Below are 19,613 nucleotides of genomic sequence, written 5' to 3' on the forward strand. Positions count from 1 at the left end.
TGTCCTTTCGCCCTGGGTACAAGACCGCCCTAATATATGGTTGCCATACAGAATTAAACATCAAGTAAGGAGTGTTACCTTTGCCTCTCTTCTAATTATGTACTCATTACCCTGATCTCAAATCAGGAAAGATTTGGGAGGGCAACTTATCCTTGCATTTTACATAGAGTGCTAGACCTGAAAGACCTTAGAGATTATCTAATTCAAAATCACTCCCCTCTTCCTGTTTCAGTGAGGAGAATGAGACCCAATCAGTGAGGTCAAAAGTCAAGGGAATGCCATAGAAGAAACTCAGATCTCCATTTGTCAATTAGTTCTTCTGCTATGGAGGCTCATTTTCCTAAAGATAAGTTTAACAAATGTTGAATTAATGATAATTCACGTATGAAGAAATTTCTGTGTGCCAGAAACTGTGCATTAAGAGATGTTTGTTGTCATTATCTTATAAGTAAGCCTCATAACAGCATATGAAATGGACATCTTGTTTTTATTTGGTGATTGAGTGAACTGAGGTTCAAAAAGATTATGTGGCTTGTTCAAGGTCACATGGCTAAAGCAGTGACAGGATTTGAACCTGTTCATCTGTCTGATCTCTAAGCCTGTGGTATTAATGATTCTGAACCCTCTTGTCCTGTGCCACGTAAAGGAGAGAAGAGAGAGGTTCTGTAGCAATGAAGTTGATTTCTGAAAAGTCAATGGGATCCATATGTACATATACATGTACATGTATACAGCACACACACACAAGTGTGCTTGCCTGTCCTGGTTGTGCATAAATATAACCAGAAGTTTGGCAAGGTGTCCTGGAACTTCATTTTCCCTCCAAGCTCCAAAAATAGGAGCATGTGATTGACAATGACTGTATGATTTCACTTGCTCTGATGCATTGAAACCTTATTCCTGGAAGCACTGCTAGAGGAAATGTATTGAAACCTTACTCCTGGAAGCACTGCTGGAGGAAATGTGGTGCAACCTGGTATTGGCTCACTCTTCAGAGTAGCTTATATGAGTCAGGACTGCTGATCTAAAGTTACAGACTCAGCTGAGTGTGGTGTTCACTTTTATGGAGGGGATTGGGAACAGGAAAAAGGTCCAGTTTAGAGAATAGCAGAAGAGTCACCATCAATCCAAGGTGGGAGCAGAGAGATTGTTGGCTGCCATCTTCAGAGTGTGCAGGGTTCTTCCATTTTGGATATAACTTCTAAATAAAGGCACTTGGGCCATACATACTCCATGCCACTGTGAAAATGGAGACAAGCAGAGACAATATGACAATTGAAACTGAGGTCTTCAGGATTTAACCCATTGGTTCTTACTTTCCCCCTGAATACTCCGGTGGCTGGAGTCCCTTTTTAAATGGTGTTAGGATGATGGTATTTGCTTTCTCTGGGGAAATTTAATACCCAGAGGCTATTCAGACTGCTACCCTCAATGGCTCTGAGTCTGGGGGGCTGAAGTTGCAGTAAGAGCAAGGGAGAGAATACAGGTCCTTGATACTTCCGTATTTTGCCTAGAGTACAAGATTCTAAAGCTGAGGCACATATGAACACATTAATTATGCTAATATTTTCTGACTCATGCACATGTAAAAAAATACAGGCTGTATGTTTATTCACTCCACCAAAAACTACCCATTTAGTCCCTCCATGTGGCATGCCCTGAGTTAGAAGCTGTGGACATAGAAACCAATCATTATGCATGTAAAATTCCTGCTAGGCTGGGAAATCATAGTCTCATAAGTAAAACATATACATAAACACATAGATTATTGTAGATTATTGAGATATAATATTGTGAAGCAAATGATTTTTAGATATTTAAATCAAATTAAGGATTTATGAATAAATTATATAATGGGGTTTTTTTCTGTAATATAGAAGGAGTGAGTGGGAGTATAAATGAAATAAGATTGGTTATGGGTACTAATTATTGAAGCTGAATATTGGGAATATGGAGGTTCATTATATGATTCTACTCTTATATACATTTAAACATTTCCATAATGTAAAAAAAATTGGAGTAGGCAAAGAAGCTTCCATCTTCAGGCAGGTTATATGTGGACATATATCCGTGATGACTTCTATAAATCTTTTTCCATTCTGGCCATTGAACTAGATTGACTCTTAGTCCATTTGGGTTACTGTAACAGAATACCATAGACTGGGTGGCTTATAAACCACAGAAACTTGCATCTCATGCTTCTGGAGACTGGGAAGTCCAAATCAAGGTGCCAGCAGATTTAGTGTCTGGTGAGAGCTGCTTCCTGGTTCATAGACAGCAATCTTCTTGTTGCATACTCACATGGTGGAAAAGGCAGTGGGTCTCTCTGGGGCCTCTTTCATAAAAGTACTAATCCCATTCATGAGGGCTCCACCTTCATGACCTAATCACCTCCCAAAGACCCCTCCTCCTAACACCACCACATTAGGGGTTAGGATTTCAACGTATGAATTTTGGAGAGACACAAACATTCAGTCTATAGCAAACCCTTAAGGTAAATCCCAACTTCTTAATAGAGCCTACAAGGCTTTGCATTTTCTGGTCTCCACCTATCTGGAGTGCTCTTTCTTTCTCTGCTCCTCCACAATTCCTTCCCACAACTGCCACGGTCCAACTAATCCTGAATTTCCAATTTCAGCGTGTCACCTCCTCAGGGAAGATGTCTCTGATATCTTTTCTCCTATATGCTCTCTTAGACCCTTGTTTCATTTCTTCCTTCCAGTTTGTATGAACATTCGTTTTTGTGTAATAATTTGACTCATGTGTGTTCTCAGTTAGCACAAAAATTTCATGCAAGCAAACATTTTATCACTTACATTACAGTATTCTCAGTGTCTAGCACAGTGCTTGGAACCTACTAACCACTCAACAAATATTGATGGAATGAATGACTCTACTAAACCTGTCTACAAACTCTGGACTCAGTTATAGTCCCTTGTAAATAGGAATACAGGCAGGGAAAGTGAAGAATGTCTGTTCTCCTTTATCTGGTATATACGATTTAGTAGTTGAGATTTTTGGTGTTTGCAATGGGGTGCCGAAGGGTCTATCAGATCAGAAAAGAAGGTAAGAGCTCTTGGGACCTAGGGCAATGTTGACACAGAAGCTTCAGCTCCTAATCAAGTTCTCTCCACCTAATACTCGCCTTCAACCTCCTTGGCTGACCCATGGATACTTGGATGTGTCAGGAACAGGGAGTAGAACTTGGAGAAGATTTAGGAAGTTATTGCACTCTGGGGGCTCATAAACCTTTGCAACTTTTCTTTCCATGAGTCAGCGTTGGACTGAAACTTTTGCCTGACCCCCATGGTGTGAGGGTTGTGATGTGGTCAATGAAATCACGAAAGATTCTGCTAGTCTTTGCCTTAATTTACATTATCTTGGGACTTTAGGAAACATGTCTGCAAGGAAGGAAGAGTATTGGAGCTATAATGTGGTTACTGCAGCTCAATTCACAGAAACACTGTACATAGCGAGAAAGCACCTTTGGGTTCAGAAAGCCCCATGTTATAACTCTGGTTCCACCACTTGCTTGCTGTGTGAGTTTGAGCAAGTCACATAACCTCTCTGTGTTTCAGTTTCCTGAACTATGAAGTTGGAATAATAATGCTTACCATGTAGAATTTGTAGGAATTAAAGTAAGTGGTGATATTGGCACATTTCCTGACTGTACAGAAGTGCTCAAAAGTTATGTCATTAAAGTTATAATATTAAAATGCTATGGTGCAGATATGTGCAAAGTTCTATATTACTAGGGAAAGCAGGAATGATTTTACAGATAAGGTGATAGTTCAGCTATGTTTTAAATGCTAACAACAACAATAGTAAAATAATAGCAGCCACCATGTGTGTTATATGCCATGTCAGGTTTTGTGCTCTATATTTTTGGTACTTTTTGGCTCATTCAAACATTACTGCATTCCCTAAGGTCATACCCTGTTACTCTCTTCATTTTACAAATGGAGAAAGTGAAGCTCAGAGAGGTTGAGTGACTTTCCCAAGGCTACTCAGCTAGTGGATGAAGCCAGGATTTACACTTAGTTCTGTTTGACTTCAAAAGCCATTCTCTTACCCACTGAACTACCCAACCTCTCTCGAAGGTTGTGTTTGAGTCTTCCGAGGCAAATGGAAAGAAAAGAGATTGGTATAACCTGGTCTAAGAGGAAAAACTTGTATATTTCTTTATATATTTGCATATTTTAGTATTTTTGGTTTTATCTATGTCGTACAACTGACTGACAGTTCCAAGAAGGCAAGAGTCATTCTGTTTTAGCCATCATTATTCCTAGGCTGGCACTGGGACATCGTAGGTCTTCAATAAATCTATGTTGAATGAATGAAGAATTTGATGGGCTCAACATTCTCCCCAGCCTGTTACATATCATAGCATGAATAAATGAACGTGTGTGTGTGTTTAACCAAATTGCTCTACTCACCATCCTATCTTAAAAAGAAATGTATCAGCAATGCTGGACAATTTTGTAATTAGCCACAGGAAATGTTTCTTTATAGCCAGCAAAAATTTTCCAGCCCATATGATGAGATAATCTTAGAGAGCACTGATTCTTTTCTCTCCTCCCACCCTGTCACCTCTCCTGGTGTCCGGCATGTTTGAATTCTCTTTAAGGGTTTGAGATTCATTTCTGGTGATACTAAAATGTTACCGGAAGAGAGGTGAGTGGGTCATGTCAACACAGACAAGCCTGGATTTGGCACTTAGCTTTTCAGACGAGGTGTTTTCCTCGAGGTTGGTATTACAAATAAAGTGGTGACCTGTGGTGTCAAGCAATCGCATGTGGGAGCAGGAGGAGAAGGGAGAAAGAGCAGCGCGGGGGCAGCTTCCTCCCAGCGTGTATGTGAATAGTGCCAATAAGCTGTCAAATAAAATTAAGGTTCAAAATATACAGCCTTCAATTTGATTGCACTAAGATGCAAACGGCTGCTCCGAGGGAATACAATCGATTCTGTTTTGACAGGTCTTGATGTACGCTAAGCAGTGACAGTCTCTCCTCTGTGCAGGATTAATAAAAGTTCACCTTAATTTGCAACTTAAATAGAACCGTATCTGGGGTCAAAATGATGCTTTTAATTTCCCCACCTGCTCCATCTCCCCTCTGTGTTGTCTCAACCCCTACTCCTCTTCTTTTCACTCTCCAGCTTCATCTTCCTCTCCCTTTTTCTCTTTTCCTTCATCTTAGCACCTTTTTCTTCTTTCTCCTTTTCACTTTCTCTTCTTTATACTTAGAAACAATATGGAGTCCCTATGTTGTGCCTAGCGCTGTGCTTTTGCCTTTCATGCATTGCTTTATTGAATTCCCATGGCATGCTTAGGAAATAGGGGGAATTGTGTTCATTATACAGATGAGAAAACAGAAGATCTTAGGTTTAAGAACTTGCCTAGAGTTGTGCAGCTAGTAAGTGGTACAGTTGGAGAATCAAACCCAGACCTCTCTGATTCTAAAAGTCTATGCCGTTTCCTTGCCATCCATGGTCCTGAACTCTGGCAGAACGTTAGAACCACCTGCGGGGCTCTAAAGGTATCAGTGCCTGGGCACTGCCTCCAGAGATGCAGATTGAGTCCTCTGGGGATGAGCGGGGCTGGGATGGAGAACTGCCCCATTTATTTCTCTTTATGCCTGTTTGTCTTAGCACAGAAATAGATGCATATGTTGAGATATGTGGCAGAAAGGCCCTTGAGATGGGTGGATGTCTCCGGCAGGGAAAGGATTTGCCTATCCAGAAATCAGCGGCGGAAGAAAGCACAGCTGTGTCTTTGTGTTTGTGCTGCAGGTGGGCAAGTGGGAGAACCATACGCTGAGCCTGAGGCACGCCGTGTGGCCCAGGTACAAGTCCTTCTCCGACTGTGAGCCGGATGACAACCATCTCAGCATCGTCACCCTGGAGGAGGCCCCATTCGTCATCGTGGAAGACATAGACCCCCTGACAGAGACGTGTGTGAGGAACACCGTTCCATGTCGGAAGTTCGTCAAAATCAAGTGAGTGGCAGGAATGCTATCGCCTGAATGTGCCCAACCCTTTGAAATAGCATGGATCATCGATAGTAACGATATGTGTACTTGAATCACAAAATGTCATAGAAAATACACTCCATTATAGTAGATATAATACCATAATCAATTTTAAAAAGACTTAGATAAATTCCTGGAGATGTGCCAAACTTGCATTCATTTAATTCCACCAGCAATATGAGGTGGGTAGTTTTGCCCGTTGTAAATATGATAAAGCCAAGTTATGGGAAGATTATGAAACATGTTCAAAGCCATCCAGCTAGGAAATGGAAGAGGTAGGACTCAAACAGTGGTCCAACTGACTCCCCAGACATGTTTTTAACCCTTATGTTGAATCAATCCTCCCCTTCAGTCTTTCTAGTTTAATTTAATTTATTCATTTATTTATTTTTGAACAAACATATTCAAAAAATATCTTTATATTTTTAATATAGAAAACATTTTTATTTATTGAAATAAATATAAAACATATTTTAATATATTAAAATACAAAACATATTTTTATATATTAAAATATAGAAATTATATATTTCTATATTTAAATATATAAAACAGTATATTTTTATATATTTAAACTATATAAAACATCATATATTTTTATATATTAAAAATATAAAAGATCATGTATTTTTATGTTAAAAATATGTAAAACATCATATTTTATACATTAAAAATATGAAACATTGTATTTTTTATATATTAAAAATACATATGGTTGGACACAGTGACTCATGTCTATAATCTCAGCACTCTGGGAGGCCAAGCTGGGCAGATTACTTGAGGTCAGGAGTCGAAGACCAGCCTAGGCAACATGGCTAAACCCTGTCTTTGTTAAAAATACAAAAATTAGCCAGGTATGGTGGTGAGCACCTGTGATCCCAGCTGCTCAGGAGGCTGAAGCATGAGAATCACTTGAATCTGGGAGGTGGAGGTTGCATTAAGTCGAGATTGAGCCACTACGCTCCAGCCTAGGTGACAGAGTGAGATTCTGACTCAAAAATAAATAAATAAATGAAAATAGAAATATATAAACATTATACATTTTTATATACTGAAATATATAAAACATTTTTATGTATTGAAATATATAAAATATTTTTATATATTTCAATACATATAAATATATTTTATATATATTTTATATGTAAACTATATTTTTATCTATAAAATATATAAAACATATTTTCATATATTAAAAACATAGAAACCAATATATTTTATATATTAAAAATATGTAAAACATATTTTTATATATAGATAAAACATAAAAATAAGGCCCATTTTGGTTTGGAGAAAGTTTTAACAATGAGGTCACAAATGTCAGCCTCTTTGAAGTTGAAATCCTGAATACATCATGGAATAAATATGCCCCTCCTGTTATGTTAAAAATGTATAAAACATATATTTTTATATGTTAAAAATGTATACAACATATATTTCTATATGTTAAAAATGTATAAAACATATCTTTTTATATGTTAAAAATATATAAAACATTATTTCTTTTAATATAATGACAGGGTCTTGCTCTGTCCACTAGGCTGGAGTGCAGTGGTGTGATCACGGCTCACTGCATTCTTGACTCCTAGGCTCAAGCAATCCTCTCACCTCAGCCTCCTGAATAGCTGAGACTACAGGCCTGTGCCATCATGTCTGGGTCATTTTTTAGTTAATTTTTTTTTTTTAGAGACAGGACTCTTACTATGTTACTCAGGCTTGTCTCAAGCTCCTGGCCTTAAGTGATCCTTGCACCTTGGCCTCCTGAGTCACTGGGATTATAGATGTGAGCCACTGTGTCCAGCTTCCTTTAGTCTTTTTAAAAATAATTATTCTGTTTCCACTTTTCTGGCTGTCCCTTCCCTTTCCCCCACACATTCTTCTTTCCATCTCTTTTATAGATCCCAGATCCATGCTTCTCAAAAAGGTTAAAAATGTCTCTCCATTTGGGAGTGAACACACACCTTGCATGTTACTTTCTGACACAATCCACATGCAAATGGAACTTCTGGCAGTTTCTCAGCTCAGCAACAGCTAGCAGGCACTGCATCGGTGTCATTTCTCCTTTTATTATGATTGAAGAAAGAGCTGGCATTGTCCATTATGAGGTCCCCTTAATCTACAGACCCTCTGGGGACACAGAAACCTCCACGGCCAACTCCGAGGCCCTGATCCTGGTATTTCCTAATGCAAACAAAAGCAAAAACACCACCTCACGGAAGACTCACAGAAAAAAAAGCCCTGCTGTTGGATGGAAACTTTATTTTTTTTCTGAGTCTTTTCTGATCTGTTTCTTTTACCTAATTCTTACTCATCCTTTAAGTGTAGCTCCTGTGTCCCCAAACTGGGTTAGCTCTTCCTACTTCCACAGTACCTGGGTCTATCTCTCTCTACCCTCATCACCTGTCTTTACAGTGTATAGTTTGTCTTCTCCCTGGCTTCTGAGCCACCTACATATAGGGAAGGTGACTTATTAATATTTGCACCCTCAGTTACAAAGGCACAGCATGACACACCAATGTTTGTTTCATGACTAGGAAGAGAGATTTTTACTTCCTCATTCCAAACTACAGTCTCAGCCATTATCACACAAGATGCAAGTCCCCAGATCTCAGTCCTTGAGATCAGGATTTTAAAGATATAATATGTAATTTCTAAATGTATTATGAAGGCCTATTTTGGTTTGGAGAAAATTTTATCAGTGAGGTCACAAATGTCAGCCTCTTTGAAGTTGAAATCCTGAATACATCATGGAATAGATAAATATGGCCCTCCTAAAAAGGCCCTTGCTTTCTCCAGTGTCCCCACCATGGCTCCCTGGGATGAAGCTTTTTTTTTTTTTTTTTTCTTTTTTTGATAAGCAGTCCCCCAGCCTCCATTCTCCTGGAGATGAGGAACAGGTGGGGCCCACCAAGGAAGGGCAAGTGTACATCCCATGATTCATGATTCGTGATTCATCATGATTCACAATTGTGTGAAACAGACCATGTTTTGGGGTCATGAATGTTTTAATGATTTTTGCTGAATTCTTTTACAGTGAAATAACACAGACATAATTGTTATAAATAAAATTGTTTTAATACAGAATGAATGAATGTGCATTAAGCACAGTTTACATGTTAGGCATATTGCTGGGCACAGGGGATATGTGGATGAACAGGGAGGGCAAAAGACTAGGACCTTTCTATCATGGAACGTACATGGTTAGAAAACAAGTCAACCAGGAAGAAGTGGGCAACCCCATGTGGTAATAAACCTTGTGATGAATAGAGAGTGGTGTGAGAAGAGAGCACATTGGGGTATGTGGGGTTACTTTAGCTCACACAGGTAAGGTTTAAGGTGATATATACAGCATGAGAAGGAGCCACACATGTGAAGATCTGGGCAAACCTTCCAGGTAGAGGCAATGGCAGGTGCAAAGGCCCTGCAGAGGAAAGGAACTCGGGAGTTTGGGAAACAGAAGGAAACCCAGTGCAATGCTAGAGAGTGATGAGTTACAAGGAGGATGGAGGGGATGATGTGGGAAAGTTGTCAGAGGATGTTCTAAGTTGGGTGGGTGTTCTTTGAGCAGAACTTGGCCCAATGAAGAAAGCAAAGTGGCTGGCACAAAGCAGAGTCTAACTTCAGTGGGACACCTCCTCTATGATAACAATACTCTCTGTGTTTCAGTAGGGCAATCAACTGAGGCCCCTTGTGCTCCAGAATCAATAATAGGAGTTTAGAGTCCTTAAAATCAAAAGCCCTGGAGCTGAAAACAAGTAGATCCCCAAGTACTGAGTCACATTTGTATGAAGAGGAGAAATAAAAATAAATTGCTGTCTTTAAAAGAATTGACTTTTCTACTGAAGACTATCAACAGCTTAACAGGTTCAAATTCACGTTTTTGGTTTCTGTGAGGAGATAGCAGCTTGCAGCTTTCCTTCTTCCACTTGGGGATATGAGGAGTTTACCGTGTGTCTAGATGAAATGAAACTCTTTGACTCATGAGAGCAATAGAGAATTGCTAGGATTCACTAATCCCAACATTAAAGAAGATTAGATCAATTGCATTTCCTATAGGGAACGTCTTTGAGGCAGGCTGATCAGTTGCAAGAAGGATTCCTGTTAGACAACATGATTGTGTGAAACTTTTTTGTTTCTCACTTCTGGTGAATGGTGGGGTCTTCTAAGAATACCAGGTAACAGGAAATGAGCTGAGAAATCTTCCTTTCTGGTCTGTTAGTTGGGTGATAAAGACATGCAGAGAAAATTGGAAAAATCATTTGGCCTGATGTGTAGCGAGAAATGGCCATACTGTCAATTAAGCTCCCAAACTGTCAAATCGTTGGTGAGAAGAAAGGAAATTTATTTTTAAGCGCTGGATGAGATTTGTCTGAGTCCGCGTGCTGGACAGGAGCCAACTCAGGACCTGGACACAGCTCTGACTCTCATGGCTGTGCTCACATCCACTGGCTATACTGGGAAATTGTAGAGCTGGTAAACTGGACAATTTGTTGGATCCCTTTCCCCATATTTGTTTTTATGAGTCATTCCCTCTCTTGGGTGGTGGTGGAGCACTAAGAGAGATCACATGGGGACCATTTCTCAGTCTGTGTAGTTAAGTCACATCCCCTGCACACCCACACAAGGGCTGTAATAGGAACCAACAGACGTTCCCAATTACAAGCTGGTCTGCAATTCCATAATTACTGTGATAAATTCAACTATTGCATTTGCTGCGTGCCTTTTTCATCCTGTGTCCCCAGGGCCCAGTTCCATGTCTTGTGCACAGTAGGCACTTACTGGGTGCTTGTTGGGTGAAAATGCATCAGTGATCATTTGTATTTAGAAATACACCTCATGTTCAGGGATATGGGTGAGATAACTCATAAACTGGCTGAGGTTTCCAGGGAGACCAAAGAATGCCACTATATGCCTGTGACCCTGAATCTTAAACCTGGAGTATCTAAAACTTCTGTCTAATCTTCCAGAAATCTTGACCAGGTGAAGGAAGAGCCCGTGATAGGGGAAGAAGGGAAGGAACATAGAATGAAGGTGATAAAAATGAACAGAGGTAGGGAAAGGGCATCAGTGCATGGCCAACAGCAACCAGAAAGAAAAAGAGAATTCGATTTTGACACATTTTTCAGAGCCATGTATACTAAGAAAGAAATGGTATGTGGACATTCCATCAACTTTAATGTACTTAGGACACATTTCTATCATATTTGTGGCAGTTTTAACTCTAGCCCAACCCCCTCCATTCTGGGTAATTGGTGGAGATGGAGCTGGCACATACCCCATGACTGTACAGTGTTGAGGTCACTAATCATCACATGTAAATATACACAGATGTGGCCTCCTACTACCCCCCCTACTAAGGATGGTGGATCACAGCAGGTCATCCAGCCTCTAGGCAAGAGAGTAAAGTCTCTATGGTGGTCTGGGTTGACAGAAGCAGAGTGGTTGAGTACAAGTCACCGACAGGATGTGGGGGTGGGGTGCAATGGTGAAGAGAGTGATTCAAGACAGGCAGTCTGTGATCCTGAGATAAAGGAAAGCATTGATAAGCAGGTGTCATTTACAACCCACTTCTGTTACTGAAAATTATGTTTTCAAGCTTGAGTATGGTGGCTCACACCTGTAATCCCAGCACTTTGAAAGGCCAAAGTGGGAGTATCACTTGAGGCCAGGAGGTCCAGGCTGCAGTGAGCCATGATCGCATCACTGCACCCCAGCCTGGGCAACAGAGCAAGAGCGTGTCTCTTAAAAAAATTGTTCTGTCAAATCTGCCCACCTTCATGGATATAGAGATGATGTATATCATATAAATCAATGTTGTTTGATGTGTGTGTGTGTGTGTGTGTGTTGTCAATTACATAAGTAGTATGTACTTACTAGATAATTTGGGGAAAAACCCTAAAAATACAAAAAAGAAAACATGTTTTTCGCTGTTCCAAAATAACTTGCTTCTTTCTTTCTTTCCTTTCTTTTTTTCTTTCTTCCTTTTCTTTCTTTCTTTTTCTTTCTTTCTTCTCTCTCTCCCTCCTTCTTTCTTTCTCTCTTTTTCTCTCTTTCTCTCTTTTTTCTCTTTCTTTCTTTTCTTTCTTTGTTTCTTTGTTTCTCTTTCTTTCTTTCCCTCCCTCTCCCCGCCTTTCCCTCTCTCTCTCTTTCTCTCTTTCTTTCTTTCTCTCTTTCTCTCTTTCTACAGAGTCTCATTCTGACACCTAGGCTGGAGTGCAGCGGTGCGATCTTGGCTCACTGCAACCTCTACCTCCCAGGTTGAAGCTATTCTTATGCCTCCTGCGTAGCTGGGATTACAGGTGCATGCCACCATGCCCAGCTCATTTTTGTATTTTTAGTAAAAATAGGATTTCTCCATGTTGGCCAGGCTGGTCTCAAACTCCCGACCTCAGGGGATCCACCCAACTTGGCTTCCCAAAGTGCTGAGATTACATGAATGAGCCACTGCACCTGTCCTGTGCTTCATATTTCATTGGTTTTCCATACACTTATTTCATAAGCTCATCTGTTTTTATATAGCTGTGATTATTCTGTTTGTACTACTGTGTAACCTACTTTTTTCATATGACATGGAAGCATAAGAATTTTCCTGTGATGATGTTGGATTTCCGTAGACATCACTTTAGTGCTTAGGTAACACTCCAATGTGTGGATTTGCCAAAAATGGGATATTCAAACAGAGAACATATTCATGAAATGCATAACTCAAAGACAGCGTTGAGCTAATGGGATGTCCGTTAATCAAGCATATTGCCCAGAAGAAAGGCCTTGATCTTATATGAATTGTCTAAGTACTTTTTGCTATCAGTTGGATAGACCAGTGTTTCCTTTCTTTGTTTTCTTTCCTTTTTTTTGGAGACAGAGTTTCACTTCACTCTTGTCACCCAGGCTTAAGTACAATGGGATGATCTTGGCTCGCTACAGCCTCCGCCTCCTGGGTTCAAGTGATTTTCATGCCTCAGCCTCCTGAGTATCTGGAACTATAGGTGCATGCCACCATGCCTGGCTAATTTTTGTATTTTTAGTAGAGACAGGATTTCGCCATGTTGTCCAAGCTGGTCTTGAACTCCTGACCTCAGGTGTTCACCCGCCTCAGCCTCCGAAAGTGCTGGGATTATAGGTGTGAGCCACCATACCCGGCCTCCTTTCTTTTTAAAGCTATTTTTCTGGTTTGCGTGGGTGTCCTTTGAATATGTCTTGTTCAGGTGAATACAGCAAGGTGGCTGGTACAAAACAGTAAGTATAGCCTTGGTAGAGTATACAATAGCCTTTAAGATAGCTTAAATTTTAATAGGGCTTTTACCTGATCAAGGACCTCTCTTTTAGAAGTGTCTCCTTTTATACTACATGTCACATAGGTAGGTAGGGAAGATGTTATTAATGAGTCCTCATGTAACATTTTGCTCTATCAAGAGAAGTTCAGTGCACAAAATCAGGCATGGAATAGAACCCAGGTCTCCTGATTCTTGGCTGAGGTGTTCTCTGGGTATCTTCACTTCTCCCCTTTGGTTTCAAGCCTCTGTAATTACAGAATGAAGCAAAACCCTGCTTTCTCTGAGAATTTCACATCCTCCTCTCTTCCGTTCTCTAATAAGTTTTCATGACTCAGTTTAGATCTGATGACTAAACTCTAGTCTAAAGTTGTATATGTTATAAACTCTTAAAAATTTAAAAGTTGGTAATTTTTACCTGTTTAATGGGTGTACAAATATCACCTAATTCAGAAAATGTCATGGAGATTAATTCAACAATTAGTATGAAGCCTTTAGGATAGTGCCTAGCAAATAGTAATTACTCAATAAGTGTTAGCTCTTGTCATGATAACTGCTATAATTAAGGACACTTTCTGCTTTTGCTGTCATATACTCATGGTGTGTCCTTGGGAAAGCCACTTCCCCTTTTTAAACTTCAGTTTACTCATCTGAAAAAAAGGAGAAGAGTACAGCTGATGATTGTGAACAAACCTTCCAGTGCTAACATTCTGTGGTCTTGGGATTTTTCTTTACAGCAATTCAACCAATGAGGGCATGAACGTGAAGAAATGCTGCAAGGGGTTCTGCATTGATATTCTGAAGAAGCTTTCCAGAACTGTGAAGTTTACTTATGACCTCTACCTGGTGACCAATGGGAAGCATGGCAAGAAAGTTAACAACGTGTGGAATGGAATGATCGGTGAAGTAAGTTATCTTTTCATCCCCTGGGCTCTTATTCAGACAAAGGGCCTGCAGTCCTCAGGAATGTTGGCAGGAAAAGTAAAGGTACTGTTCATTTTTTTTTTTTTCGCCTTGCATCCAGGTGGTCTATCAACGGGCAGTCATGGCGGTTGGCTCACTCACCATCAATGAGGAACGTTCTGAAGTGGTGGACTTCTCTGTGCCCTTTGTGGAAACGGGAATCAGTGTCATGGTTTCAAGAAGTAATGGCACCGTCTCACCTTCTGCTTTTCTAGGTGTGTGAATTTCATAGTGACTTTTGCTTTCCTATAAGGAATTGTAGGAAATCTTGTTTGCTCAGAGGATGGGACCAGAAAGGAACTTGTTTAGTTCTGTTTGGCCATGGCAGCATATTTCAGAGGATGCTGCATTTGAATTATCCTATGAGAGGGTTAGGCTTTGTGTCCCCACCCAAATTTCATCTTGAATTATAATCCCCAGCTGTTGAGGGAGAAACCGGATAGGAGGTGATGGGATCATGGGGATGGTTTCTCCCATTCTGTTCTTGTGATAATGAGTGAGTTCTCACAAGATCTGGCAGTTTAATAAGGGGCTCTTATTATATTATTATTGTTATAAGAAGGGGTTTAATAAGGGGCTCTTCCCCCTTTGCTTCACTTCTCTCACGTGCTGCCATGTAAGACATGCCTGCTTCCTCTTCTGCCATGATTGTAAGTTTCCTGGGGACTCCCCAGCCATGTGGAACTGTGAGTCAATTAAACCTCTTCCCTTTATAAATTTACCCAATCTCGGACAGTTTATTTTTTTGAGATGGAGTCTAGCTCTGTTGCCCAGGCTTGAGTGCAGTGGTGTGATCTTGGCTTACTGCAGCCTCTGCCTCCTGGGTTCAAGCGATTCTCCCACCTCAACCTCCCCAGTAGCTGGGATTAGAGGTGCCCACCACCGTGCCTGGCTAATTTTTGTGTAGAGATGGGGTTTCACCATGTTGGCCAGACTGATAGCAAACTCCTGACCTCAAATGATCCTTGGGCAGTTCTTTATAGCAGCGTGAGAGTAGACTAATACATCCTAATTCACGCCCCTCCATCCCCAGTTCACATCTTTCATTTGTCTTAAACTTGGAAAAACCTGCTGAAAAAAATATGATCACATATTCAGATACTGGTCTTAACTCTGTAGAATGTAAATTAATAGATATATTGCTTAGAATCTTGAAAACATTTAAAAAATAAACCTGTCTGTCCACAGTTAATTCAAACCAGCTCATAAACCTTTATTCAGCATCTACATATCCATCCTCCATCCCACAAAGAACAGCAGTCATTTATTTACTAGATGTAAGAGTGAAAATAATGATGACTGCACGATGATTTATGCCAGTATTCTGCTAATAGAAGTAGTCTGAAAAGTATATGCTGATTTAAAATTAATCGAATCATATTTTAAATGTGACTACCCATTAAGCCAAATAGTTTGTAAAGAAGGAAATTCTTTTGATTTTTTTAACCATTTCATAAATAAAAGGTTTTTTGTTTTTTTTTTAAATCAAGGAAGAGCTATGTTTTCTATCATCTGCTTTTCTCTAGCACTTGGACTGTATTGGGTAGCCTGGCTTGAGTTGAAACTTCATGGAACATAGTAAAGCATTATTTTTGTCTTTAAAGGAAAGTGTTGTGTTAACTGTTTGGTTATCATAAATGACTTTTGACCATAACTATCTTGTTGAATATCATGAAATTCAGATCACTAATTCCCCCTTGGCACTCCCATGTAAGTGGGTTTGTCCCAAATTAGGGAAGGTTAAGACAAACCTGAATCTCTGGAGGAAAACTGAGAGGGGAAAAATATTATATATTTAATTTTTTAAAAAATTTCAATAGCTCAGGGGTGCAAGTGGTTTTTGGTTATATGGACAAATTATATTGTGGTGAAGTCTGGGCCTTTAGTGTAACTGTCACCTAAATAGGGTACATTGTAGGTAATTTTTCATCACTCATCTCCCTCCCATCCTCTCCCTTTCTGAGTCTCCAGTGTCCATTATACCACTTGTGTGCTTTTTCATACCCATAGGTTAGCTTTCATTTAGAAGTGAGAACATCGAGTATTAGATTTTCCATTCCTGAAAAACCCATCCCTCAGTTCACATCTTTCATTTATCTCAAGCTTAGAAAAAGCTGCTAAAAAAATAAGATCACATATTCAGATACTGGTCTTGACTCTGTAGAATGTAAATTAATAGCTATATTGCTTAGAGTCTTGAAAACATTTTAAAAATAAACCTGTCGGTCCACAGTTAATTTAAATCAGCCCATAAACCTTTATTCAGCATCTACGTACCCATCCTCCATCTCACAAAGAACAACAGTCATTTATTTGCTAGATGACTAGCAAATATTTAGGATGATGGCCTCCAGTTTCATCCAAGTTGCTGCAAAAGACATTGCATCATTCTTTTTTTATGGCTGACTAGTATTCCACAATGTATATATAACACATTTTCTTTCTGCAGTCATCAGTTGATGGGCACATAGGTTGATTCCATATCTTTGCAATTGTGAGTTGTGCTCTGATAAACATATGTGTGTAAGTGTCTTTTTGATATAATAACTTCTTTTCCTTTGGGTAGATACCCAGTAGTGAAATTGCTGGATCAAACGGTAGATCTACTTTTAGTTCTTTGAGAAATCTCCACCCTGGGAAAACAGTTATATTAAGGTCAACTAACTTTCTTATATTTTTCCAGAGACAAAAATAACTTTATCTCTTAAAGCAAATTGTAAACTGAAATCAATTTGTGGACACCAACTCCAAGCCCATTGTCTTATTCTTCCACTGTCTTCATTTATATGTAGTGTTAGCATCCAGTGAAACTTTTGTGTTTCATTCTCTTCAGTGAAATATTGACTAACTGGATTTTGGACACTGCCTTACATTCAGAGCGCTATAGATTTACTGTCTTCATTTCTGATAATCCATTTAAGCTGTTAAAATGCTTGCCACTCTCTGGATTTGGTTTTGCACTAGTTGCTTCAATTTTTGTAACCTTTGTTGGAGTAATGTGGACCCTGACAAATACACAACTCATTATGTTCCTTTTGTCCCTCTGTCTGACATGATTCAGATACTCATACCTTAATAAGAGAGCCTCACTATGCCAGGAACAATGCAACCAGCTAATATTGACAACACATGCAGAATCTTAATAATTCTTAGGTGGACATTCATTCTTTAGTCACTCCTAGTCATGTTTCCCCTCATTCCCTTTCAGACTCTTCGGCAGGAATCCTTTGCCCTGGAAGTTAAGAAAGGGTTAGAGGAAGTGAGTTCATGGATCAAAATGGAAAGAAATTGTTTCTTTTTACAAAAAAAAAGTCTTGTATCTCTTTAGTGAGCTAGAGAGAACTCTTTTTCCAATTCAATCAGAGAGAAAAAAATATCAATTGGCTTGTCTCATGAAAATGGGTCGTGAATATTGAATCTGGCCTCAACCCAGTTTGTCTAGATTTTCATCTTGCATTTGTAAAACATTTCCATAAAAATGTCAAGTATTTTGCTAAATTTAGCAAAACTTCTCTTTCCCCACACTTTTCCTGCTGCATTTTTTAAAAGTAAAATAAATTGTAACCAGAGGAAACTATTTTCAAAGCTGTTTTTACACAGTAGGCTTAATATTTTTCCTAGTCACTAAATTATATCCCTACTTGATTGACTGTGCACCCCCTTATTTACGGTCATTATCTACAGATTTTGAAAGTCATAATGAACCATGCTAAGCTACATTTTTCCATTCACTGGCTTAGTCATCTGGAAGAGCCAAAACATTCAAAATCTGATTGTATTGCTCTTCATTATTTCCTATTCTCTCTCCTCCGCAAACTCCATTAACTCACATCAGAACACTTGCAAGTAATGCCTCTAAGCTTTTGCGTAAAACTGTAACCAGTGGCTCTTCAAGGACAGAGATGGCATCTCCTGTAATATTTCTATCTAGTTAATTCTGAAGACTTTCTAAACAAGTTGGATTCTTTGATCCAAAGCAATGCTGACCTGGTATCTCCTTGATTGCAGTTCCTTCATGGACAAATGTTGAATCTGTTTTAAGCCATTAGAAGATGTAATAGAGAGTTATTTAAACTATTTCAGGGTCACTCCTTAGACACTGTAGATGTTGCTTTAACGATGTTCTAATGTTTTTCTTTGTTCTGGGGCGTGTGTGTGCATTCATGTGTGTGGTATCTTAGAATAGCAACCCTTCGGGGCACTCATAGGTACTTAACTTACTAAAACAAGACTACTGCAGCAGAGTCCCTTGATCTGTGCTGTGCTCACAAGTTAAGGAACAGATGTGGTCTATTCCAAGTGGGGAGACATCTGGGACCAGTTGCTTCATCAATTGCCACTGATTTTCTGGCTAGCGTGTTAGTGACAAGGATGCACCTACCAAAAAAAGTTCACTGCAGGTTTACAGATTCTTACATGCCCATAGGATAATTCAGTCATGGTCCCTTCTAATGTTTAAAAATAATGTTTTCACAGCCTGCAGAGAAATAGAAGTTACCAAATTAATAAATGCTTTTCCAAAAACCAGCATGCCCTTTTCAGAACCATGGACAGCGTATTGTTGCCCCAGTATTTCTGGCTTTAATCCTGGAATCAAACAGCCATTCAACTGAATATATTGTCTGTATATTGTGTGCCTCACACACGAACAAACACTTTCATGTATATGCCCATTTACTCACCACAATGATCCTCCTTCAATAAGACACACTACGCAACTCGGGGAATTATTTTATCTCTATTCTTGAATATGAAGTACTTATAAATCTCCTAATCATTTATTTATCTAATTTCCTTTTTGGATACAACTCAGTATTAAATTGCTATTATTTCAGGGACATAATATTGTTTATTACTCAAGCTAAATTTAAAATAAATTTCAGTTGCTGTTTCATTGATTTCTTGGAGCACATCTTGTGTTACTTAAGTTGTGTTACCTGTTGCTTTTTAATCTATTTGCACTATCAAATACATTAGAAAGCATTCCTTCCAGCTTTTAAATTATCCAATATAGCTAAAGTTAGGTTCAGACATATTAGTTTCTTGTTATACATTAAACTCATTAAATTGGAATTTGTGATGACCTCTAGCTGTGTTAAGTAGTCATACTCTAATAAGAAGGTGGCCTGCTATCAACCTAGCTCTTTATTATTATAAGTAGCTTCATTAGGAAAACAATTTTAAAATAATAATATGTTTACTATTCAAGAGGTATTATTGGACTTATTTTAACCCTCAGAAAATATTTGCTTATGAGGAAAAGGGTTTTAAGTTCGTTGGTGTCTATAGGCAATTTCTTCCCCATGATACATTCAGGGGGAGATGTATTCATTTTTAAAAATTATTTTCT

General features: G+C 39.1%; 1 protein-coding gene across 5 annotated transcripts in view; it reads left to right on the forward strand.

Moving 5' to 3' along the window:
- The window catches only part of GRIN2A (glutamate ionotropic receptor NMDA type subunit 2A), a 422,706-nt gene that overhangs the window by 324,117 nt on the left and 78,976 nt on the right, over positions 1-19,613 (forward strand). For all 5 annotated transcript variants that reach the window (XM_055242700.2, XM_055242701.2, XM_063618169.1 and 2 more), the window contains 3 exons: positions 5,791-5,996; positions 14,038-14,206; positions 14,325-14,478. In XM_055242700.2, coding sequence (XP_055098675.1) covers positions 5,791-5,996; positions 14,038-14,206; positions 14,325-14,478 — 529 coding nt within the window. The remainder of the gene's footprint in view (positions 1-5,790; positions 5,997-14,037; positions 14,207-14,324; positions 14,479-19,613) is intronic.

This window comes from Symphalangus syndactylus, chromosome 14 (genome assembly GCF_028878055.3).
Source record: "Symphalangus syndactylus isolate Jambi chromosome 14, NHGRI_mSymSyn1-v2.1_pri, whole genome shotgun sequence".
NCBI lineage: Eukaryota > Metazoa > Chordata > Mammalia > Primates > Hylobatidae > Symphalangus > Symphalangus syndactylus.